The sequence below is a fragment of the Microtus pennsylvanicus genome, chromosome 3, assembly GCF_037038515.1.
Source record: "Microtus pennsylvanicus isolate mMicPen1 chromosome 3, mMicPen1.hap1, whole genome shotgun sequence".
NCBI lineage: Eukaryota > Metazoa > Chordata > Mammalia > Rodentia > Cricetidae > Microtus > Microtus pennsylvanicus.
This window is the reverse complement of record NC_134581.1, coordinates 112,072,742-112,098,718: the sequence shown is the minus strand read 5'-3', so window position 1 is coordinate 112,098,718 and position 25,977 is coordinate 112,072,742. Positions and strand designations below refer to the sequence as shown.

Here is a 25,977-nt window from a genome sequence, read left to right as displayed (position 1 = left end):
TTTTTTGTTGTTGTTGTTGTTGTTGTTGTTTTCTGCTAACACTGAGTCTGAGTCAGGAAGCCTCTCTTAAAGGAGCTGCCGCAGTAATGATAATTACCAAGAGACTATGCTCGACTCTGCTCTTGTCTGTCTAGAATCTTTTTTTTTTTTTAAACCTTTCTCAGGCTTTATGAGAAAAATCTTGCCAAACGTTTGGGTGTCATTTGTTCACAGCAGAGTAGCCATGCTGTCTCCTCTCCGCCTATCAGAGCTCTAGAAGATCTTCCTTAGACATGCATTTGCCAACCTTACATGGGTACGCTGCAATTATTCTGATCTGTCACATTGATCCAAAATCCAGAGTGTCTCCAGCGTCTCCACCAATGGACACCAATCCCCCATCAATTATTGGAACTTGCTCTCAGACATCAAGTTGTCCCTTTTGTTGGTAGCCAAATCTTTATTTAGAATTTTAGAAAATAAAGAAAAGCTACACTGCAGTAGATTAAACTTGCCAGTGTGTGCTGATAGTTTTTCTTCATAACTAATATATGCCTGGAAATTTTCCATGGGAGAAAAATTATAAAGGATAGTATCAATATTTTTGTTGTGGAGACTTTTTTATTATTAATAAAAGCAATTTAAAGTGAATCAGCAAGACCAGATAGATGGTGGAGGAAATATTTGTGTTTTCATCAAATGTAAATTGGAAACTTGGTAAAAAGCTAGACGTGTTTTTATTTCCTGTGCCAATGACATTTCCATAGCAGTGCTGTGGGAGTCGTGATGTGGGGGACTCTGACAACACCAGCCTTGCCATATGGGGACATAAACTCCTATGGCTATGGAATAACAATGGGATCATTTTCTGTCAATTTTTGTCCTGAAGCCCAAGTGATGGCATTTGGCAGTGTGTGAACACAGACCATTTCATTTCTGCTTCACCCTAACTGCCCATCTGTTCCTTGAACTTTATGTGATTATTTCTGATAGGAATCTATACCACTGCTTCCACAAATTCTTATAAAAATCCGTTCATGTCATCTAATTTTGAATTCTCGATGAGCTACATGAGGAACAAAGTTCTTAAACAGTGACTTTCAAAGTAGGTAACAAATGCATTTTGGGTAAATTCATCAATTCCATTGATGATCAATTTATTTGTGCACTCAGCTTCAATCCTGTGGAACTAAGCTCTTTCTGTGCTTCTGGTTGAAAAGGAAAGTATTACTCTGCAATTGCACTTTCTCCACATTGCTTAGCACACCAAATGAAATGAGCTGACCTGCTTTCCCTCTGCTACCATGGCAACAAGCTAGTCTGCTCACAGTTTTTCTTTACCTGCCAGAAACTGCATTCTGCAGAGCAGACACGTGGGCTTTTTACTGCCCTCAATCAGTTATCAACCAGTCTGTATTTTGCATGCCAGTTTTTGCCTGTAGGATAATTTCTCCTCCAAATCCTTTCTTTACCTCCCACTGTGCCCATTTATACCTGGTTTTCATCCGACCCTCCACACTCTCATGGCGATTTAACATAAGTATGAGGAGGCCATCACTGTGCTGCTTCAGAAATTTCTGCTCTTCTTAAGAAAATACTCCCTTCAAACTCCAAATTTAGAATATTTGAGACTAATTCATTCCATCCATATCAATGGGAGGGAAAAATGATATAATTTGATTGCTGTTTCTCAGAGCTTGTTATTCATTTAAATGTTGTGTCTGTTTTTAGTGTCTTGGGCATCCTTTTTCTCATATCCTTTTATACTCATTCTAGGGAGTTCTGAACTGTATAAATTTAAGGATTTTGAAGATTCAACTCTAGTATGATTTTGATTGAAACATTTTAGAGTACTTATACTAAATTATCTTTATATTTATTTAATAATAATATTTTCAAAGAATTTTGAAATCATTAACTTTTTCCATCCCTGAAATATTTGACCTTTATCACAGACCTCTACAAGTTCTTTCTGTTCAGAGGTCTACAGAATGGCTGCAAGCATACTTTTTAAAGTCTACTTGTAATGTGTCTTCCAACTGGCCTGCATTGCCCAGGTCTGAGGAGTTGATGAGGTTGAAGGAATAGGAGAAAAACTTTTAATTGACGGCTATAAACACCTATTATAGCAGCATATCGGAAGCACTTCACAACTCCACTTGGTTAAAAGTTCTTGAAAGGTGTGCTTTGTAGATAACTTGAACTTAATTTTTTACGCAAATATCAGCAATGTTGTTAACTTAGACAGATATATTTTAGTTCTGTTAAGATAACCTTACCAATGAGAGAGTAAGTCACATTTGTCAAGTTCTAACCAAGTGGTAGATTTTCCAGTGAACTGGTTAGAGTTCATAACACCTTCAGCACTAAACATCAGGTGCTTGAGGACACCTAAGTACACCTAAGGTTGTATTTGGCATACAGTAGATCATAACTATAGTTCTGTGGGGCAGATCTGTTGTGCTGTGTTGTGTCTGTTTCATTGGTTACCCTGTTCACCAAACAGCATTGGAGTTTATATGTCCTTGGTATGTTACTTTGCACTTTCTAATTTCTGTCTTGTGGCTTTGATGTTTTCTAAGTGTTGTGATATCTTATATTTTCTTGTCTCTTTTTATGGCATAAGACAAGAACAAAATTCACACATCCTCAAATGTGAAACACTGATTTTTTTTAAACTTAAAAAGTTATTGTATCTCTAGTTACAACAGGAGCTTGAAGAGGAAAGCATGTGAATGAATATACTCTTAACTACTCTCTTTGTGTTAAGGGGTTCTTTTTATAAATATCTAGCACAGTAAAATTTCAAAATGGTGGTCGAGTTATAGAGCAAGAATCTGATGGATCTGGGGTTCCATTCCATAAAGTATATTTATGTTGGTAACTGATAACCTTTTATTTGAATTCAACAGCAACATATCAATTAGCAGTAGAAAATATGTGCTCTGCCCACACCTAAAACAGAGCACATCACTCCCATTGACTTCAACACAGAAGAAAGCCTTCTTCAGAATGCTAATAATGCTGTACATAAATAAGCTCCATGATAACAAACTATGAGATAGAGAGAGGGCTTAGAGGGTACCAATGTGTTACCTATCAGGTCTAGAATTCAGACACTAGTGCCTACCTCAGAACACTCACAAATGACTTGCAGCTTCATGTCCAAAGGACCTCATGCCCCTTCTGGCTTGTATGGCACTGAAACACACACACACACACACACACATGCAAATTAAGTACAAGTAGTGTTTAAACAAACAAAACTTGAATTGCTAGTCTTCTAAAAGCAGAAAGGGGAGGAAGGAAAGGAATATGAGATGGAATAGGGCATTGATCAGTGTGAGCATACTATTACACAGTAAGGTGCAGCAGACTTCCCTATGAGCACTCATCTCATTAAGTGCGACTTGCGAAGAAAGAAACGAAAGTGCAGCAAGATTGGAGATGTAAAAATTGGATTGTAAAATATCCTTCATCTTAAAGATTCTGTGATTTTTGGAATGACTTTTGTAGAATAGATAGGTCATTTGATGTTGGAATAGATCTCATGTGACATTGTAAGGCTAGCATATTTGGTACTGGCCCTGATTGTCTTTCATTTGTAATTACAATTCATTTTGAGTGCTCGTTAGTAGCACAGATCAAAAAGACATTGGTCCACAGATCTTTTAACAGCTCTGCTGAGTGTAACACTTTACATGAACAAAGGTAATGTTGAGAAGAGGGTGTGGAAGAACTGCAGGTGGACTTGTTTCAGAAAGACATGATGAGCATAACCAAGAATCAAGCCAAAGAAATGAAAATCTGGTTACCAGAGAGGATTATTTTTTTCTTACAACCTTTAGGAACTCTTCAAATGACTTAGACCTGGCTTGGTAAACAAGGTCACACTGTTGTACTGGCCACTGCAAAGCAGCCTACAGTGAAGCAATTCGAGGATGATGGGTAGAGGCCTGAAGTACATGATTTGTCTATGTGACAGAGAGAAAAACCCAGGGCTGGTACTTCATGGCTTCTAGAGGATTGATATAATATCAATATTTTTTTTTTTTGGTTTTTCGAGACAGAGTTTCTCTGTGGCTTTGGAGCCTGTCCTGGAACTAGCTCTGTAGACCAGGCTGGTCTCGAACTCACAGAGATCCGCCTGCCTCTGCCTCCAGAGTTAATATCAATATTTTTAACTTTTAAAAATATACTGTGTATGTATATGTGCCTCTCTGTGTGAGTATATGTGTTAATATTTTTAACTTTTAAAAATATACTGTGTATGTATGTGTGTCTCTCTATGCGAGTATATGTGTTTGTGAGTGATACTCGCAGAGGCCAGAAGAGGGCACTGGATCCCTCTGGAACTGGAGTCACAGTTAGTTGTGACGTAAACCATCTTACGTAGATTCTGGCAACTGACCTGGTCATCTGGAAGAGAAAACAATGATCTTCACACAGAGCTATCTCTCCAGCCCTATAACATAAGCCCTTTTAGTAAGTTATTGCCCCCAATCATTTCCCTGAATGTGATGGTCTCTGGATCTGACTTTTATTCTTAGATGTTTTAGGGAGATGTTAAGGCAAAGGGTTGTACTTTCCATGTTAGTGGTACTGAAAATGGCTTTCTTCAAGGAGTCACAGAGCAGAAAGGCCTAAGCAGATGTTTTCAAGATGGCCTAATTGAACCAGACATTAGAGTCCTAGACCCTGGCTTATGCTCACCTTCCAAGCCCAGCACCATACAGGCCAAGAAGTGCCAGAACTAAGACAAAACGTTCAACACATTTTTTTCCTTATAATTATTGCTTTTTCTTTAAGGACAAAGAGAGGAACATGCCTTGGGGATTTCAAACCTCTCCGTTGAAACATATCAAAATTAAGTCTGGAGGTAGACTTCATAAGCATGACCAGAATGGAATCTGGAGATAGAGAAACCATAAAGCATCATAAAAATGGATGCATGTTTTCCCAAGTGGACATTTAGAAGTGTTAGCTTAGTAAGGGAGTCAAATCTGCACCATTTTTCAGAACTTTCCTAATGAAAACAAATGTGAAAACAGCCATATCTGTGAGTATGAAAATAATTCAGGCTAGGTATGCTAACTTAGATGATAGAATGTTGCCAGGCATGCACAAAGGCCTGCATCTGCTCCTCAGCACCACAGAAACTTGGTGTGATGGTACATGCTTGCACTGCCAGCACTCAGTAGGTGGAAGCAGGGGAGTCAGAAGTATAAGGTCATCTTTAGGCATACCTCAAGTCTGGAGCCGGGTTGAGAAGGATGAGATACTGTCCTAAAAAGGTGTGTGGAGAGATATTCTGGAGGTGCTGAAAATATTGCTCACTCAGTACAATGCCAGGTGCACAAACATTAGGACCTACGTTCCATTTCTAGCATTCACTAGAAAAAGATGGATAAAGATGCTAGATAGCTACACTGTAGCAACACTGGGATAGTTCCAGATTCAGCGAGAGAGCTTGTTTCCAAAACTAAGGTGGAAAGCAATTAAGGAAGATATCAACTTTCCTAATCTCTGGCCTGCACTTGTATGTGCACACTTTCACACACATGTGCACACAGGCATACACACACACAGACAGCTGGGGTAATACAAAACTATTGTTAATGTTAATGTGAAATCATTTTGTTTACAGGTCTTTGTAATCTGAAAGAATGGCTTTTTTCCCTAAAAGCTTATGCAAAATAAGCAGTCTTGGTTTGGACATGTCTTCCCTGTAATCTGACAGGGAGACTCATTTTCCCTCCACTAGATGGTTGGGAAACCAACTTGACGTTTCAGCCCCACTCCTGGATGTTGTGGAGTGGAAGAATGGACCACACATACACTGTTACTCACAGTGATGGCTTACATAGTCACCCATCTGAGTACTCAGTCACAAGGCCAAATCTGGTTGCTAAGATGTTTTTAATGATGGCATTGCCAATGAGCTCATATCTTATACTTTCCTGGGACCTACGGCTTGCTCCTTCGTGGCAGTGGCTTATATATAACCTGACTCAATGCTTTTTTCGTCCTGGACCCTTGATTGGATGTTTGATATTGCCTGCTACTTCCTTGTCTGAAGAGTCTTCTTGTACAGTTCCACTCACCAGCCTTGCACACAAGGGCAATTCTCCTTCAGGAAGGAAGTGTGTCTGTGTGCCAGTGGTGCCAATCACCAGCACATTCTTCTTTAAGTCAATGGAACACTGATGTCTCCTGAGCATGTCCAGCCCTAGAAGAATATCCATGGGCTGCTCTTCCAGTATGGAGAAAGAACACTGTAAGAAATCACCTTCAATCTGAATCTGAGCCAGATGAACTCGGCCCACAATCCTCTGTGTACCCACGCCCTTAGCAACCCCAGCCCATCGCCGGTCCACCAGTCTCATAATGTTACATCTCTCAGCACAAGCTTGGCTCATGATAGTCATCTGGGCACCTGAGTCCACAAAGGCCTTTAAAGGATGCCCGTTCACTTTGCAGTTAATGTAGAGCATAGCCACCTGCCCGAAACTCTCTGGAGCCTCTTCCATAGCTATGTTCATATTTTCTTCTATGTTCTGCTGTCTGATTTCTTCTTCTATTCTAGCCTGAGCTTCCTGGTCAAATGGGTCAGCAGAATAAAGACGAAACATCTCTTGCTCTCTCAAGGTCCTTTCCCTCTGCTGCTCCATCAGGACCTGGGAAAATGTCTCAAGGTTTCCACTAAGCAGAGCTTCAGCCAAAGCAGGATTCCTTTCCTTCAACAGGGACAGATCATGGGGGTTGGAAAGCAGCATGCTGCGAATCAGAGCAGGACTGTTAAGATCCTGAGCATGGGCCATATTCTCTCCAGAGGCCAATCCATGGGATTGTGTTGATGGTATCCGTTGCTGTTGGTGATGGTGGTGTCGGGTACTCGTTCCCGCAACAGCTGATCCAGTGAAATCTGCCCGAGGCTGATTTGGAGTCCTTCCTGGAGCCTGAAATCCCACATTGTCCTTCTGAAGTAGTACAACCATATCACCATCTTTGAGGCCATAGGTACCCAGCGAGCAGTGGTTATCTGTGAGGAGCTGCTCCATGTAGAAGAACTGAATCTCCTCAGCAGGCACACCAGACTCAAGCTCACAGAGGACTCTGAAGTTGCAGAGCTCAAAGTCAGGGCTGACCTGGAGGGAAAAGGTTACCTCTGTGAGGTCCCGACGCACACAGTACACAGTTATCAGCATGGTAAACACTCATGAGAGCCACTTTGGCAGAAAACATCTGATGGATCGCTGGCTGACTGGTGTTGGTTGGGGTGAATGACTGACTTGCCTCTCGCACCTTGGTACAAAACTCATCCAACCCTCAGAAAGGCCAAGCCAGTTTCCAGAATGGGGGCTGCCTCCCAGCCCCAGTGTCAGCTGATGATCCCATGGAGTCTCAAGGTAACAGGTCCATGTGTGTACGCGCTGCTTGGAACTTAGAATGTCTGTTTCCATAGAAATAATTACTCAAAACTAGTGGGTTCCAGGGCTGGATCTTCAAAACCTACTTAATACAGCCTATGTAGAACATCTCAATTCTCTTAAACATGCTACTATTCAGTCTGTTAGCTGTAGACCTTTATTCAAACCCTTGTTATTGTCTCTGAAGTGGTGAAACAGTGAGGATGTGATGTGGACATGACAAGACAATGCTGTGTTGTTAGCAGGCCACTTAGGTGCCTGCCACTGAGGATAGATGAGAAATCGTGACCTGAGGGAGGGGGCACATCGTTAGCACTGACAACTGTATAGAGGCTGTATCCACTAAAGAGGTGACAAGCTGAAGGCAGAAGGAGGAACATTTTTCTGGGTGAGAAAACCTCATTTCAGACAAATTGAGAGACCAAGAAGAAAGAGGAAGAACAGTAACTTGTGGTAGGAAGAAAATGGAAATGGAGTCAAAAAGGTTGAGACACATTGTGATTGCTGTTGTGTTTCATTTAATTGACATAGGACAGGGCTTCTTGCAGTGTATGAAGGATATGGGCAGCAAAGAGGTGCTCAGGAAGTTGAGAAGGAGATATTAGTAGAGCTTGAAAACTGAAGACTGAGTAATAGGGAAGAAGGAAATGGGGTTAGATGGTCCCATTTGATGTGGGTCCTGTCAAAGACGAAGTTTACATGCAAACAGAAATATAAAGTAAAAGGCTGGGTAAAATTGGCCATTGCCTATAAACCACACAAGGGAAATGGACCTCTGAGGAAACCAGATTGACATTGACTCTATAGTAAAGTGCAGGGCAACCCAGAAGCTAAATATGTCTCTCTTTGACCCTTGGGCACAGCAGCCCCCACCACCCAAACATGCACCTACCTAAAAGTAGGGAGTCTGAAGACAAGGGTGATTGGGTAGAACTCCTGTGTACGCATTTTTCTCTATTGTAAACTGTTCTGTGTTGTAAAGAGTTCATGGGTCCATGGGGCCTCCCTCCCAGGTGTCTACTTATGAACCAAAAAGCAGTCACGGTCCTGAGTCAGGACCTCATCTGTATTTAGGAGTTTTTAGCTGTGTCCCATTATTTAGAGGCTCTTCTATCCGCATGAAGATTTTTTTTATTTCTGTTTCTCTTGTGTTTGTCTCAGATGAAAGACTATGTATCACTTCTTGTTCTAATTACGTCAATACCACCATACTCTTTTCTATATCTAATGAATGTTTACAGAATGCATATCAGGAAGCATTAGCTGGTCTATGGGGATCCAGCTGTAAATGTATGAAACGCACTCTAACAGAGGACACATGCATACACACAAATTGGGAGGTTGGATATGAGGAAGAAACCGCAGTCCAATTCTGAACAGTGTAAAGGAAATCATGTATCAGGAGAGCAGATGTGAAAGATGGTGAGACCTGTTGAGGAGTAAAAGATTTCTGAAAGAGCCAGGCTCAGCAAGAAGAGGGGTTGGTTATGTGGGTGCCAGATGATGGAAAAACAAATCAGAAGGAGAAGGATGCCCCAGTTTACCAAACTCTTCAATATTTAGAAATATTAAAATTTTTGAGAGAAAACATAACAAATATTCTGGGAAGAATATTAATTATATAGAGCATTTTTTGCTATAGATGTTTAGATCTATTCAGGCATTCAGTTTTTTTTTTCATTGCTGTATGTGTGTTCACATATGCATGGGAGCATAGGAACATGGTGGCCAGAACTTGTCAATGTGATTTTGACTTGGCCACTTTCCCCTTTACATATATGGCAGAGTTTGTCACTAGGACCTAAGCTTGCAGACTCAGGTAGTCTGATTGCCCCAGCAGAATCAATCCCTTGGCTCCATCTCTGGGGGCAGGGATCATAAGGTTGGCATTTCTTTGGTGCCAGGATATGAAATCCTGGCCTCACTGCTGTGCTGCAGGTGATTTACCCATAGAGTCATCTCCCTGGGTCATTTGATTTCTTCACTGTCTCAGTAGTTCTATGCTTTCCCAAAGCCAGTAATGGCTTCTCAAATTTGAGAGCAGCTGTTTATTGGACATCTTGTGCAAACTATTCTGCTCGAGAAGACACTAGGAAAGCTGGTATGACTGGCATTCAGTGATTTCCCAAGTACCATGGGACAGATACTACCAGGGTTGTGTGTGTGTGTGTGTGTGTGTGTTTGTAAGCAGCTGAAATTATTTTTGTAGGATAAAAGGTGTTTTTCTGTTGCTATTTTTTTCTTTTGGTTTTGGTAAACAAGAGTTGAAGGTTTACATTAAAAGAAAGTAACATCTTTTAAGTGTTATCATTGCCTAGATACTAAACAGAATTAGCTTTTGGGAAGCTTGCTACCTTGCTGCAGTTATTTAGTTATTGTGATGTTTTTGCCCTGATGCAGACTTTACTGTTTTACCTTCAACGCATAAGGAAACAAAGAGCCTCATGATCTGACCAGTTAATTCTTATCACCCCTGACTCACAAGAAGGCAGGCTTGACAGGAATCATCTGATTCAACCACCCATCAGATGTTTAAAACATTTCACAAAACAGCTGGAATCTCCAAAGCTAAACAGTCTCCTCAGGCTAGTTGGTATTCCTGGTTTGCATATTGCTTAATTCACTGACTTTACTCAGCAGTATTGGTGATTCTAATACCAGATGTATAATTTTCTTAACTCAAAATTTTAATTAAAAACCTCATATGATTATGGAGTAAACATGGCAATTATAGACACTCCCAAACACTAAAAGTGTCATAAATCTGCAGTGAACAGGTGCTGTTGACTGATGTCTGTAAATCCGCACTGCACAGGTGCTGTGCACTGATGACTGTAAATCCACACTGCACAGGTGCTGTGGACTAATGGCTATAAATCTACACTGCACAGGTATTGTACAGTAATGGCCATAAATCCACACTACACAGGCGCTGTGCACGGATGGCCGTAAATCTGCACTGCACAGGCGCTGTGCACTGATGGCTGTAAATGCACACTGTACAGGCTCTGTGCACTGATGGCTGTAAATCCACACTGCACAGGTGCTTGTGGGGTACTGATGGGTATTGGGAGCTAACCAGATGTGCTCATGTACCTAACTGGAGGTTACTGCAACTTTTCCCCCAGGAGTACTTTAAATATTCCCTGAAATTTATTTCTTGGCAAATGTAGCATAGAACATAATGAATCTTTCTTTGTTAAGTGAGACTCCTGCACAGTCTTGTGACTATCATTCAGAAAATTAGCTCTCATTGTATAGCCTAAATACTCAAAAAAAGGGGAGAGAACACCGATTTCATACTAGCTAAGGAAAAAAGATATTTTTCTGTAATAAATCAATGATAATAGCTCTATTACTCACTTCTTTTTAAAAACCTTAACACAGTGCTCTTTACTCTTCCTAATGCTTTGACCATGTTGTGGTGACCCCCAACCATAAAACAATTTCATTGCTACTTCGTAACTATAAATTTGCTAATGTTATAACTTGTAATGTAAACATCTGCTATGCAGGATATCTGATATGTGACCCCTGTGAAAGGGTCACTCAACCTCCAAAGGGGCCATGACCCACAGATTCAGAATTGCTGCCCTAATGCAACATTAACAACAAAAGCTCAGATAACTAATGGTCGCACAATCAATTGGTATTTAAGGTATTAAGGCAAAATAAACATTGGGTTTGTTTTTGTAAAAAAATAGAATGGCTGATTAAAATTTGTTTCATATATGTATATATATGAAACAAATTTATGTATATATATATATATATGTATATACATAGCCTATTTAGTACTTATATTTGATTTTCTTACCCTGTTTAGAGTTCTTCCTTTAAGATGTGCCTGAGGGTTCAGGATGTTGGTCTGTATCAGGTAAGTTGCCTAGCTCTGGGAGGCCCTGAGTTTCTTCCCCAGTACTCCAAAAGAGAAGTGTGCAGACATAAAGTTCCGGAGTTCAATTCTCTAAGACCAGTGCAAACCTGTCTTTTTTAGCAGTTGTCTGGCTGGAATCTCAGCCCTCCTAAAGTAAGCTGGGAGGCAGAAACAAGAGAGTCCCTAGAGCTTTGGGTCTTACTAGGCTAGCATATACTCAGAAGCAAACACCATGAGATCCTGTCTCAAAGAAGGTGGAAAGCAAGGCTTGACACTGGAAGTGGTCATGGAATCACCACATACACATTCATAAACACACACATATGTATTTACACATGGACATCACACCCACACACAGTTACGAACAAACACACACAGATGTATGCCCATGGATATCACACAGACAGGCCCCCAAACAAAAACAGTGCCTAGCATTGCCTTTACAGTGTAATCAAGACTTAATAAGAAGTCAACTAATCAATTAGGACTTTTAGAGAAACTTAGAAAAGAGGGGCGTTGCTAATGTAGTACCCATGGATTAAGATCTGAGTGTTCCACTGTTCCTCCAGTTACTCTAGATTAATGCAAGGTGTATTCAAACCACCATGAACCAGAAGCATGTACATAATCAAATATCTATTTGCTAGATACACTAAAAAGAGAACAGGGTTCGTCTCACCTGTCTTTGAAACAAACACCAAAAGACTGACGAGATCCATAAGCAGATATGTAACTGAAGAAAATCATGAGACATCTCATTAGGCTTCAAGGAACTCAAGTTCAATCTGCTCTTTATCCAGTGAAAGTCTAAGACAGAAAGTACATGCTTGTGTACACGTAGGAAGTGGTAGGGGAGGAGCCTGACAGGAAACACGAGTGAAAGTCCACATTTGTAAATACATAGAAAGGACAACTGAAAGATTTCGTTACTGTCCTGCAAGGAATATCTCCATGGTCACCTGGAATGCTGCCCTTTATAAACCATTATCAACCCCCCCACCCAAGTCTGTCTCTTGCTGTTAATGTGTTAAGAACACTTGTGTTTCATGTGCCCATGTTTTTTCATAATCTTTAAATTGTAGTAAAGATGTTATCTTGGTCTTCAAGGCTCATGTCATGTTGTTAAGACATGGATATTGATTATAAATTCTGAAATAATCATTTACAGTTTCTATAAATTTATTGAAATTTAAAACCTTGGATGAAGGATGTTTGATGGGTGAGTTGATATTTATTTATTTATTTATTTGAACACTTTCAGTATACTTAGGAGAATGTTCATCTGGACCTCTTCACCATATATGGAAAATACATACACAAAACTAGTAGGGCTAATAATGAAGTCTTAATACGTTGAGGTCATCTTTATTTAAGACAAGCATTCAATCTGGTTTTGGTTTACTTTATCTCACTGTCCCGTAATCTCCTCATTTATGAACGATAGACTCTGACATTTCAGAATTCCCATTCGTCCTGATCAGAAGTTCTAACATGCATAGAGCCACCACAACTTGTGTTTCTTACTTTAATGGAAATGTCTGAACGTTTTCAACACTGTATTCACGTGCCCACTTGTTCTCATGGGAAGGAAAACACTTATAACCTCTTGTGGTCTTAATACTCAGTCAAGAAAATAATGCTTTCCAGGTACATTTTGGGGGCCTCTGTCTTCAAACACAGGAGCAAGAGCTTGCACAAGCTTAGAGAAAGCATCACTATGAGGAAAATGAGGTCTGGAAGTCAGAACAGTCATTACATCTTCATTATAATTTTACTATTGAAATTTTAGCTCTGCTACATTAAAACTCTTCTTGAGTTATTTCCATCATTAAATTTTTCTGTGCCAGATTTCTTGCCTTGCTCAACCTTTAGTTCTGCAAAATTCCTAAAATGTCTCTTGTTCATGATATATGACAAAAAAATAGGACTAAATAACAAAATGAACACAGATCTACAAAAAAGAGAACAGTACACTTGACAAAACTGTTAGTAAAACCTTTCACCTACCTCCACGTACATTTCCCACTGACGTGAGACCCACACTAAGATATGAAGCTATTTTTATTTGCTGGCTATCCTAATCATTTATTATTCAGAGGTTTGTCTTACCCTTGCCCCTCTTCACTTTCCTAGCCAACAAGTGGGAGACAATATCATTCACTGAAAGCCTTTGACTTAGTTTCACAAAGTGTCTAGAAGTGTATGGACAGAATGAGTGATGGATGTTTCAGATTTGAAACTTAGAGGTGGTCTGACAAACACATTAATTTTTTGCGGTGACTATTTGACGACTAATTTCCTTGAGTGTGAAGTGAGCTGGGGACATGAGGGCAGATGGAAGAATGGGAGCCAGTGTCATCCTTCAAACAAGTGTGTGCTAATGGAGATAAAATCCATGCATGCTGAGGTGTGTTATAGAGTAGACATTAATGACAGGTGTGTAAGAGGTGCTGGTTACTTAGAGGAGGTAAATGTATTAATTTGGGGGGGGTAGCATGCTGACGGGAGTTATTGGAACTATCCAGAATCCTCCCCTAGAACTGTCACTCAAGGACTCAATCACATCTGCATTTGCACTGCACCTACTCGGGTTCTAGTGAAAATCTGTATCTAGATGTATCACACAACTTTTTGACTTTTTGTTTGGTTTTGCTATGTGTAAGTTGTTCTGTCCATGTTTTCCTTGTGCTTGATATAACTACCAATATGCACTAAAATGGCAGAATTGACAAGAAGCAGCTCATTACCCCCACACTAGTATTCATCACAGGTACAAGCATAGAGGAAGCCTATGTTTCCATCTGATCGCTTAAAGTCATCACCTCATAAACAAAGGCCCTGAGTCAAGACCCGCATGGGTCTCAGCTCATCCAATGAGCATCGCTGAAGAATCCTTCAGTCTTTGCCTTTGTGCTGCCCATCCCTCTTCACTTCTGGTCTTCTCTAGCCAGCTGGGGTATTCTATTAGCAAAGAGGGAGAGGCTTCACTGGGACTCCCCCCCCCCCCGCAAAGTCATTACAGATGCTTTACATTGGGATGCATGTGATTGCTGAATATCCTTTGATTTTGAAGAGGATTCTAATGGTATAACATATTTAGCAGTAATATTAAAGAGAAGTATCTTAAAGTGGCCAGCTTTGGTAGGACTTACAGGCCTTTACCTCTGAAACATAAGACTCCTAACCTTTCAGACCAGACAGAGCAAATAGCATGAAGTCTGCCCAATCAACAACTGGTCAGAACACTTCCAAAGTTATTGCTTGACAAGTCCCTTCATTTGTGTGACATGCCAGACCTTTGTAGAATAGTTATGTATGCTGAAAGATCCCAAGTAAATAAGAAAAGGCTCATTGTCACCCCAGACATGGTCATTTGGGTACTTTACAAATTACATGCCTGAGAAATACTGCTTCTGTAGCTGTCTCGTAGAGGACAGAATCCCCTTAGTGTTGATTATGTGCCTGTCCCCGCTCTCAACAGCACCTGGGCTAACAGACTGCTGTGGTAATTAGTATGGCTGAAGCCCATCTGCCTGTAGAATTTCCGTGTATTCCAGCCATGAAAATCAGAAACAAAGCCTAATAAATAAATAAATAAAAGCTTCATTTTTCTTTTAAAGAAAAACATGAGCCAACTCATTTCTTATCTGTTCTCCCCAGTATGTTGAATTTAACAACCTGGACACGGCAGAGTTCTCAGAGCACTGGCATGCTGACAGGCCTATGGAATTTCTTATTATTAGGACGGTTGAGTTGAACCATATTCATGCCTCAGTGGGCTATGTCTATTCTGAGAGATGGGGCATAGAGTTTCCTTAACCATCCACTTTTCCACTATTATTTCCATTCAATCACAAATATTCTGTTTGACGCACCTCCTAACATGCGCTACCTATTGATATGTTCTTGTGTAGTTGGTATAGGGAAAATATCCCTATACTCTCAGAGTATCTCTTTGGAGTATGGGAACTAAGCAGAGTGACAATGTACCCTGACTTCAAAACCAGTTATGATACTGAGGAAAAAACCGCTAAGAGCATTGACTTTTTTCACTAGAAACTATAAATGAAATAAAACAAAATGTCTCAGGAAAGGCTAACAAACTATTCCTGAGGTCTTCATTTTTCTGCATTAAAAGAAAGTATGAAACAATGTTAACTTTAATTTTGCGTACCAAGTGCAGTATTTTTGATCTAGATTAGAGAGCCGCAGTAGGCCTGGGGCTATGAGACACTGGACCCTATGTTCTAAGGCTAACCGCAAATTACTATTTGTGAAGTAAATGGAATATATTGACATTAGAATGACATCAAAAAGTGAAGTCTTATTACAGTTCAGATATCTGATACAGACATTAGGTTCTGAGGCCTCGCTGTGGAGAAGGTTGTATTTGAGACCATGAGCACTTGGAGCTGCAGCAAGGCAGCCAAACACAAAGATAAAGATAGAATTGAAGAACTGGAGCTTGAGTTTATAACAATGGATATGGAGCAAATGTCTTCAAAATTAGTGGCCAGGCTCTGTTTTCCTTGTTAGAATTATAGGAAAGATGAGTTTTTTATGGAAGGACTTTTAAATCTATAATAAATAACAACATACTAGGTGAAATATATCCAATACTGAAGAATAATATTTCATACTTTAATGTAACAGATATAAATATCAAAATAAGTCTATAAAACACAAACTTTAAAAATATTATCTCATGCAAAAAGGCATGGCACTATATCCCTTGAAATAATAAAGTTCTGTACCGATTATAGTTGTGAAGAAAAGCTCCCTGTACATCTTGGCACAAACCCTGGAGTTGGAGCAGGGATACAAACCAAAGACATTCAAAGCCCTTACATCAGAAGAGTTGGCACTAAGTTCTTGGGTTCCTCTCGACTTACCTGCAGGCCCATAGACCCAGCAATACCTCTTTGAGCTTTGTTGTCCTGTCACGTAAAACAATAACGATGGAAACAATCTCCTTTCCAAATGCTCTGGGTCTGGACTCTGTGGTCTATTTAGCAGAGAGCTGTGAGAGTATAGGACAGCAGTCACTGCCCAGAGAAGGATGTATAAGCTGCTATGGCAGGAACCCAGTCAAGGGGGAAAAACCACGGGGCTGAGCTCTGCAGGTCTTAGCCTCCCCAAAGCTTCTGAGAACTTCTGGACAGACTACAGGGACCATCGGCAGTCAGGAGATGTAGACAGGTCTCCCAGAAAAGAGAGAAATGGGGAGACAGACATAGACAACTTCTCTTCTGCTCCTTGGTGATTGGATGTTGTCTGTTCCTGAAAAAGGCAGTATCAGGGAGTGGAAATGCTGTGGCTTCATGATGTTTATGCTTTGGGAGCAGCACTGCTTTCTGCCTCGTAGATTGCCCCAAATCCACATGAATCCCTGTTTCTGACATATTCCTATGTCGAGAATATTTGTGTCTCAGTTTCTCTATCCTTTGAAGTTTCCCAACGGGAAGCTGTTAGCCATTATTCTGATGTTGGTCCTCCCAAAGACTGGTCTGTCCACATGTCCAAGATGAACCCTACTTTTGAGGAGACACGTGCTATGACTGAATTTGGCATGGCAGGTGGAGTCATGTATTTTATCCATTGTGTTGATTTTTCCTAAAATGCTCTCTTCTAGCACTTCGAATTATTCATGTAAAACAGCAGTGGATTGGGATCTCACATCATCAATCAAAATATCCATGCTTAGACCAGGGTGTCATGGGTGTGTAGCTGTATCCCTTGGATTCGTAGTACACATTCCATGGCCAGGCTCTCCATTTCTGCTCTGGATTGACCGCTTCAGAGTCAAAAGTGCCCTACCAACAGGTCTGAGAATTTTGCATGTATATTTAGTAATTCTCTGACACAATCAAAGGCATCAGGCAGTCTCTTAGTCTTTCCTAACCCACTAAGTCCGATTAGTGCTGCCTGTATTTGTTCAGGCATCCACTAGAGCATGGAAAAAGTACCAGACACCACACATTTAATAAAAGAAGGATTCCTCCTCCCCCATTAGCTAGCAACTGGCTCCTGAATAAGGAAACGGGCTGCAAGAGCACGCCCTCAAGTGTGTAACTTTTTTTGTATTTTAAAGAATGATAGTGTTCATATCTTCCTGATGGTCAAGAAATCCCTGAGGTATTGATTCAGAGGCTCCTGTCACTTATGATACTGTGTTAATTTGACTGTGTAACTGAGTAAGAACATGTTCTGTAATCTACACACAGCATCTTAAAATCAGGTCTTCTGTGGAGACTGAACAGATTTGACACTTATGTGTGCAAATGGGTAATTTGTATGCATGTTTTTGACAGAGGTCACAGTGTTTGCCTCATTGCTTTGACAATATTAGCAAACATTAGAGACACTCAGGTCAGCAGAAGTTATTTGCATGCAATTTGAATATCAACCCACTGTGGTTCTTTGTAGAAAATTCTTATTCTCTGATCATTTGTGCCACATTTGCAACATCAGCAAGATCATGATAACTGGATTAGAATCTTTCAGTTTTCTTCATATCATATAATGCTGAAATACATTATTGAAGCACACGTTCAAGGATATTAATGGCCTATTTGATCCAAGACCTCTACTAAATGAGATAGAAACCTCATTTCCACAATAAATGCCAAACTGCATTTTTTGTTTGTTTTGTTTTTCGAGACAGGGTTTCTCTGTAGCTTTGGAGACTATCCTGGAAGTAACTCTTGTAGACCAGGCTGGCCTCGAACTCAGAGATCCGCCTGTCTCTGCCTCCCGAGTGCTGGGATTAAAGGTGTGTGCCACCACTGCCCAGCCCAAACTGCATTTTAAAAGAGATATTAATGCTGTGGATTGCAAAGAGGGCCTTGTCCTTGATCAGACGATCTCTTACCATGGGAGTCTGATTAATGTTATACATGCAACACACATGTTAAACATGTGACACGTATGTTAAAGTTTATAGGCACTTGTCTAAAGCAAGGGTACCTTGAAGAAATGTTTGTGATCAACATTAGTCATTTCCAAGTTTTATGCTACTTTTTAACTTTGGTGACTCATACAGTAAAATACGATTAACATTAGAGATAATTTGACTTTTATACTTACAGGGAACTTGCTAACTAGTCATAAAATAAGTCCTGTGATACATATAAAATGCAATAGTCTTTCTGCCAGCCTGTAAAACTCCATGTGGAAGTTTGTGATTAAAATAAGATTTCAGCCGGGCGGTGGTGGCGCACGCCTTTAATCCCAGCACTCGGGAGGCAGAGGCAGGCGGATCTCTGTGAGTTCGAGGCCAGCCTGGTCTACAAGAGCTAGTTTCAGGACAGGCACCAAAAACTACAGAAAAACCCTGTCTCGAAAATTCAAAATAAATAAAGAAATAAATAAAATAAAACAAGATTTTATTCTTAGAAGTGCTGAGCATCTTTACGCAATGGTTCCATGATGTGTTCCTTATCACAGGACTGTTTTATGGAATATTAGGCCTGGACAATCAGAGAAATGTTTCAGTTTATCAAAATGGATCAGTATCGTGCTCTTATATACTAGAGTAAGACCTCTTGTTACAATTGCCAATACTCTTTTCCCTCGGTGCTCAAAATCAACACTTTCTTAATGCCTCTCAGTAGGAGTGTTTGAAGATGGTGCTGTGACTCTGACTTTGGTAAATGAATAAACAGGAAAAAGCCGAATTGCAAAAAAAGATGCTGAAACTCTGAAGTCAAGAGACACAAAGAGCTGCAGTGAGCAAGAGCCATGAATCTCAGAGCACACACAGAGGCTGGGGTCACTGATGATGGTATTGCAGCGCTCCTGCTCTCCTGCAGGTCAGTGGGATTGCAGCGCTGCAGAGCTCCTGCTCTCCTGCAGGTCAGTGGGATTGCAGCGCTGCAGAGCTCCTGCTCACCTGCAGGTCAGTGGGATTGCAGCGCTGCAGAGCTCCTGCTCACCTGCAGGTCAGTGGGAATGCAGCGCTGCAGAGCTCCTGCTCTCCTGCAGGTCAGTGGGAATGCAGCGCTGCAGAGATCCTGCTCACCTGCAGGTCAGTGGGAATGCAGCGCTGCAGAGCTCCTGCTCACCTGCAGGTCAATGGGATTGCAGCGCTCCTGCTCACCTGCAGGTCAGTGGGATTGCAGCGCTGCAGAGCTCCTGCTCACCTGCAGGTCAGATGGGATTGCAGCACTGCAGAGCTCCTGCTCACCTGCAGGTCAGATGGGATTGCAGCGCTGCAGAGCTCCTGCTCACCTGCAGGTCAGATGGGATTGCAGCACTGCAGAGCTCCTGCTCACCTGCAGGTCAATGGGATTGCAGAGCTTCTGCTCACCTGCAGGTCGATGGGATTGTAGCACTGCAGAGCTCCTGCTCACCTGCAGGTCAGATGGGATTGCAGCACTGCAGAGCTCCTGCTCACCTGCAGGTCAGATGGGATTGCAGAGCTTCTGCTCACCTGCAGGTCGATGGGATTGTAGCACTGCAGAGCTCCTGCTCACCTGCAGGTCAGATGGGATTGCAGAGCTTCTGCTCACCTGCAGGTCAGATGGGATTGCAGCGCTGCAGAGCTCCTGCTCACCTGCAGGTCAGTGGGATTGCAGCGCTGCAGAGCTCCTGCTCTCCTGCAGGTCAGTGGGAATGCAGCGCTGCAGAGATCCTGCTCACCTGCAGGTCAGTGGGAATGCAGCGCTGCAGAGCTCCTGCTCACCTGCAGGTCAATGGGATTGCAGCGCTCCTGCTCACCTGCAGGTCAGTGGGATTGCAGCGCTGCAGAGCTCCTGCTCACCTGCAGGTCAGATGGGATTGCAGCACTGCAGAGCTCCTGCTCACCTGCAGGTCAGATGGGATTGCAGCGCTGCAGAGCTCCTGCTCACCTGCAGGTCAGATGGGATTGCAGCACTGCAGAGCTCCTGCTCACCTGCAGGTCAATGGGATTGCAGAGCTTCTGCTCACCTGCAGGTCGATGGGATTGTAGCACTGCAGAGCTCCTGCTCACCTGCAGGTCAGATGGGATTGCAGCACTGCAGAGCTCCTGCTCACCTGCAGGTCAGATGGGATTGCAGAGCTTCTGCTCACCTGCAGGTCGATGGGATTGTAGCACTGCAGAGCTCCTGCTCACCTGCAGGTCAGATGGGATTGCAGAGCTTCTGCTCACCTGCAGGTCAGATGGGATTGCAGCACTGCAGAGCTCCTGCTCACCTGCAGGTCAGTGGGATTGCAGCGCTGCAGAGCTCCTGCTCTCCTGCAGGTCAGTGGGAATGCAGCGCTGCAGAGATCCTGCTCACCTGCAGGTCAGTGGGAATGCAGCGCTGCAGAGCTCCTGCTCACCTGCAGGTCAATGGGATTGCAGCGCTCCTGCTCACCTGCAGGTCAGTGGGATTGCAGCGCTGCAGAGCTCCTGCTCACCTGCAGGTCAGATGGGATTGCAGCACTGCAGAGCTCCTGCTCACCTGCAGGTCAGATGGGATTGCAGCGCTGCAGAGCTCCTGCTCACCTGCAGGTCAGATGGGATTGCAGCGCTGCAGAGCTCCTGCTCACCTGCAGGTCAATGGGATTGCAGAGCTTCTGCTCACCTGCAGGTCGATGGGATTGTAGCACTGCAGAGCTCCTGCTCACCTGCAGGTCAGATGGGATTGCAGCACTGCAGAGCTCCTGCTCACCTGCAGGTCAGATGGGATTGCAGAGCTTCTGCTCACCTGCAGGTCGATGGGATTGTAGCACTGCAGAGCTCCTGCTCACCTGCAGGTCAGATGGGATTGCAGAGCTTCTGCTCACCTGCAGGTCAGATGGGATTGCAGCACTGCAGAGCTCCTGCTCACCTGCAGGTCAGATGGGATTGCAGCGCTGCAGAGCTCCTGCAGGTCAGATGGGAATGCAGCACTGCAGCGCTCTTGCAGGTCAGATGGGATTGCAGCACTGCAGCGCTCCTGCAGGTCAGATGGGATTGCAGCGCTGCAGCGCTCCTGCAGGTCAGATGGGATTGCAGCGCTGCAGCGCTCCTGCAGGTCAGATGGGATTGCCGCACTGCAGCGCTCCTGCAGGTCAGATGGGATTGCAGCACTGCACTGCTCTTGCAGGTCAGATGGGAATGCAGCGCTGCAGCGCTCCTGCAGGTCAGATGGGATTGCAGCACTGCACTGCTCTTGCAGGTCAGATGGGAATGCAGCACTGCAGCGCTCCTGCTCACCTGCAGGTCAGATGGGATTGCAACGCTCCTGCTCATCACCTGCAGGTCTTACTTAACTAGAGCTCTGGGTTACTTAACTATACCTTTTTCCAGAAGACACTTGAGGTCATATCTGCATCATAATTTTAATTATATACAAAGCTTCAAAAAGTGGGGCATTCCACTCTAGGGAGCCCACACACACCCGAAATGACTATAACTTTTATTACGTTAGTTCCTGCAGAATTTGACTGTGGTTGCCAAGTCAAAGGTTTGTGTAAATATGTGCTATTTCTTTGGGCAAAAGTTGTCCCATATTTTTTTTTATTTCTTGGCTATCTGAAAATATACACCAACAAGCCTTCAAGAAAATAAACTAAAAATCTTTACCATTTATATAGCCATTACCCAGTGGAATCCAGGAAATTTTAATAGCACACAAAGTAGACTACACATTGCAGTGTGTGTTTGTACATATGCCTAAATGTAAATATTTGTTAGCATAAGACATACGTGCTAAATTTTGGCTTAACATAGATGTCACAGGAACTAAGGCAAAAATATAACATCACTTATTTTTGCAAGTTTTAAGGTCAGCTTGTTCCTTTCTTATCACATGGTTGGAACCACATGTTTTGGAAGCAGACATTAAAAAAAATAGAGGGATAAACATCTGTACCTTGTGAGTGACATAAAAAGTATAGGCTATGGTAATGTGGTACTTCTAAACAATAATCATGAAAACGTTCTTCTAGAAGCCGTTCTGTTTGCCCAATCTATTTAGACAGTGTAAATTAATGTAGTAGTCTTCCAAAAGGAATTCAGTAAACTACTAATCTTTAACAATATTCTGAGGGAGCCTATTAAGTTAGAATTTTTTATTGAAAAAAAAAATTTCTGCCTCCTCCCAGCCTCCCATCTTACTCCCCCTCCTCCCACTCCTCTCCCCCTCCCTCTCCAGTCCGAAGAGCAGTCAGGGTTCCCTGCCCTTGGAAAATCGAAGGTCCTCCCCACTCCATCCAGGTCTAGGAAGGTGAGCATCCAAACTGGCTAGGCTCCCACGAAGCCAGAACATGAAGTAGGATCAAAACCCAGTGCCATTGTCCTTGGCTTCTCATCAGCCCTCATTGTCTGCCTTGTTCAGAGAGTCTGGTTTTATTCCATGCTTTTTCAGTTCCAGTCCTGCTGGCCTTGGTGAGCTCCCAATAGATCAGCCCCACTGTCTCAGTGTGTGGGTGCACCTCTCGTGGTCCCGACTTCCTTGCTCATCTTCTCCCTCCTTCTGCTCTTCACTGGGACCTTGGGAGCTCAGTCCGGTGCTCCAATGTGGGTCTCTGTCTCTATCTCCATCCTTCGATTTTTAAGAACACAAAAGTAGGAAACTCTGTACTTGCCTTTGTGCAGCTATTTTAATAAAACAAGGTGGATATATTTAGTATATTTTAGTCTATATACATTCTGTATTATGTCACATTCCTACTGTGTAGTAAATAATTAAAGTCTGTTATATCCTACTTTGAAACATTCTTCATTCATTAATAAAGCATGTCTTTGTGTGTTATTTTCTGATTTTGTTGCTTGCTAAACCAACCAGGGTAGAAAGTCAAGAAGAATAGTCATTTCTATATATTGGAGCACTGAAGAGGGTTTTCAGCACTTGTGAAACTAGGAGGTTTTAATACTTGCTTGAATATGCCATTCACAGGTCTCAGTCATCAGCACTTTTAATATGCCTCTGATCAAAGTGTATATTTTTCTTCCAATAATATCCATTTCAATAGCCCTGTCTGCCCTAAATTTTGAAATATATTGTTATTATGTATCTTAGTTAGCTGTTAGCATACTGAGCTATATAACAACCATAAAAACTCCGCAGCTTTAACTAGAAATAATGTTTTCTTTCTCAAATCTGGTGTAAGTGTGTTTGATCAAGCTAGTATAGCTTGGATGGGGCTTGTTCCTCTCTTCCAGCTAAATCTAGAACTACTCTGTACATGTACTCTGACTCTGCTCAGTAGAATTCCTGTCCATAACACTCATGAACACTCAGGAGATTTAAATGAGAACACCGGAGAACCCTAAAGCTTGCTCAGACTTAGAACTTCCCCTGAATATTCTTACCACAATCAAGTCATGTTCTCAACACCAGCATCAGCAGGGCAGGAGACTGAAACAATGACCCTACATGGGACATCACAAAGACATGAAAGGATTTTTAAAATACAGAGAGATGAAATGGAACACAATGTAATTTACCACTGGATGTTCTCAGGAATTCACCCCCAGGCCCTTAGTCTCCCAAAATAATACCGTTAAAGATATTTTAGTAACAGCTAGTGAGTCAGACTGAGAAGAATCACTTCATTGCTTGCATTCCTGAAACAACCGCAGCCCAGATGTGTACATGGGTGGGTGCCATTGTCTGACCCTTTATTTTTAGTCTGAAGATAAGGAAAAAACTTTACTCATGTCTAGATTAATTATAGCTCAAAATGCTTTCTTGGTGTGTTAAGATGTTTCTGTTGCAAGAAGTTGTTTAGGAAGTTCATCTTGATTTTAACTTGGCCACATGTTCTTAATACAATGCAGATAAGCCCTCGAGCCCTAGAGTATTTGGGAAAACAGGGCTCAGAACCCAGGATTTCAATGTGTTCCCCACAACTGATAAATCATGCAAGTGCTCAGAATGAATTTAAGATGTAATGAACTTGATATCTTTTTATTGACATTCCTGTGTGTTTTAAACTATTTCCTTTGTTTTAGGAGTTTATGGAGGGAATCTCATGGTGGTGGAAGAGATATAATATGTGGCAGTTCTATAAAAATACACAAAAACATGCTGATTGTAACCATTTCTTCAGCCTAATATTCTTAGGATAAAATCATTTTTGTAAATTTAAATTTTAGCATACATACCCCATTGCCTATTTCCACAGGTTCTTGAAACATTTGTGTTTCTTTAAGTGTGTAAGTATCTGTTCAAAGTGTAACAAGTTCAAATAGCTACTGTCATTAATACTTGTGCTTCTCTATGGATTTTCTCATTCTTGTTGGACTAAAACTTTTAAAATATGTCTCCTTTTGTTACATTCTTACTTACCTGTATGTGCATGTGTGCACACACACATTCACACCACACCACACCTAAGAAGGTCAGAGGAAAACCCACAGAAGTCTATTCTTTTTCTACCACTTGGGTCCTGGGAATTCAACTCAACTCATCAGGGCAAAAGGCAGGTGCCATTACCCACTAAGCCATTTTGGAAGCCAAAATATTTTCAATTTTCATTCAGAACCTACCAATAAATCATCTATAATACATTAGAAAATACTAAATGAAGAGAATTTGGTGACACTATTTGGATTGTATATGTCCTTTAGACTGCCTCAGTCATCTTAAATTTGCTAGAATAAAGCTAATGAACTAGCTCTCCAGCCTACTATGTCTAGAAACAATGTCAAGAGAAGTTCAAGCATTAGACTGTGGAGCTACATCTCTGCAGCCCACTGCATCTGCTGTTGCGCCTGCTGCAGCTTCTGCAGCCCACTGCATCTGCTGTTGTGCCTGCTGCAGCTAAACTGTCCTAAGAGCCTCTTCACCCTCTGTCTTCCAGGGCTCAGCTGGTGTTCACTCTTCCGTGTCATTCCTCTGTCTGCTCAGCCTAATGACATTTCTGTGCTGCTTTGCATTTGGTGAAAAACACACGCACATTTCCGGGGTGTTTATCACAGCTGTGTACAGAAGTTTATATTGTCACTACTTTCAAATAAAAAAAAATCACCTAAGTTACAGGATATATTTTACCAATGACAAATGCAGTGGAGCAAACTCCATTCAAACACATTTCTTACTCCAGCACTTCATGGATGAGGAGTGGGAGTGGACTAATTTATAGCTGAGGGTGTGGGCCTGGGTGGTAGCTGGGTTGGTCAGCCTACCAGTTTTCCTAATCTTCACCACCAGGGAGAGCTCTCCAGCATTGCCTAGGCTATTTCACCCAGTGCAGCAGGCAGTGAGGGGGGAGGGGGGATTGTTCTCCTGCTCTAACATGCTTGGGCCTGGCCTCACCTGCACTCCACCACCAGGGCTAACTATACTGTTTTCGTAGGCAAGGTGCAGTTCCCTCCTCTCCTGATTGCTGCAACTGGTGCAAGATAGGGCCAGCTTTTCAGGGCTTATGTCTCCAAGGCCAACTTTCCCACCTCCCACAAAGAGCGGGTATACTGTGTGACTCACTGGGCCACACTATAGTTTCCACATTGAGATGTTTTGTTTGTTAGATTTTTTTGGTTATTCTTTTAAATTTGGAGATTTTGAGGGTGGGGATTGCAAGGACAGAGGGCTGAGGACAAGGGGGGGGCGGGATTATGATGCATGATGGGAAATCATAATCAATACAAAGTTAGAAAAGAGCACACACATTTCTTTACATAGATTATGTGCATCCCTATTTTTTCTTCTCAAGCAGTGCTAGCTAATGTAACAAGTACTCAGACATTTATTTCTTCTCCATGCTCAGGGCAAACATTTTTACACAATGTTCTTTACC

The 25,977-nt window shown here is 42.1% G+C and overlaps 2 protein-coding genes across 5 annotated transcripts in view; one reads left to right on the top strand and one right to left on the bottom strand.

The window, feature by feature from the left end:
- The window catches only part of Pdgfd (platelet derived growth factor D), a 263,659-nt gene that overhangs the window by 76,876 nt on the left and 160,806 nt on the right, over positions 1-25,977 (top strand). The window lies entirely within an intron of this gene.
- Positions 5,991-7,187, bottom strand: Ddi1 (DDI proteasomal shuttling factor 1). Its single transcript, XM_075968024.1, has one exon. It carries the CDS (start codon positions 7,185-7,187, stop codon positions 5,991-5,993), a length of 1,197 nt encoding a protein of 398 aa, XP_075824139.1.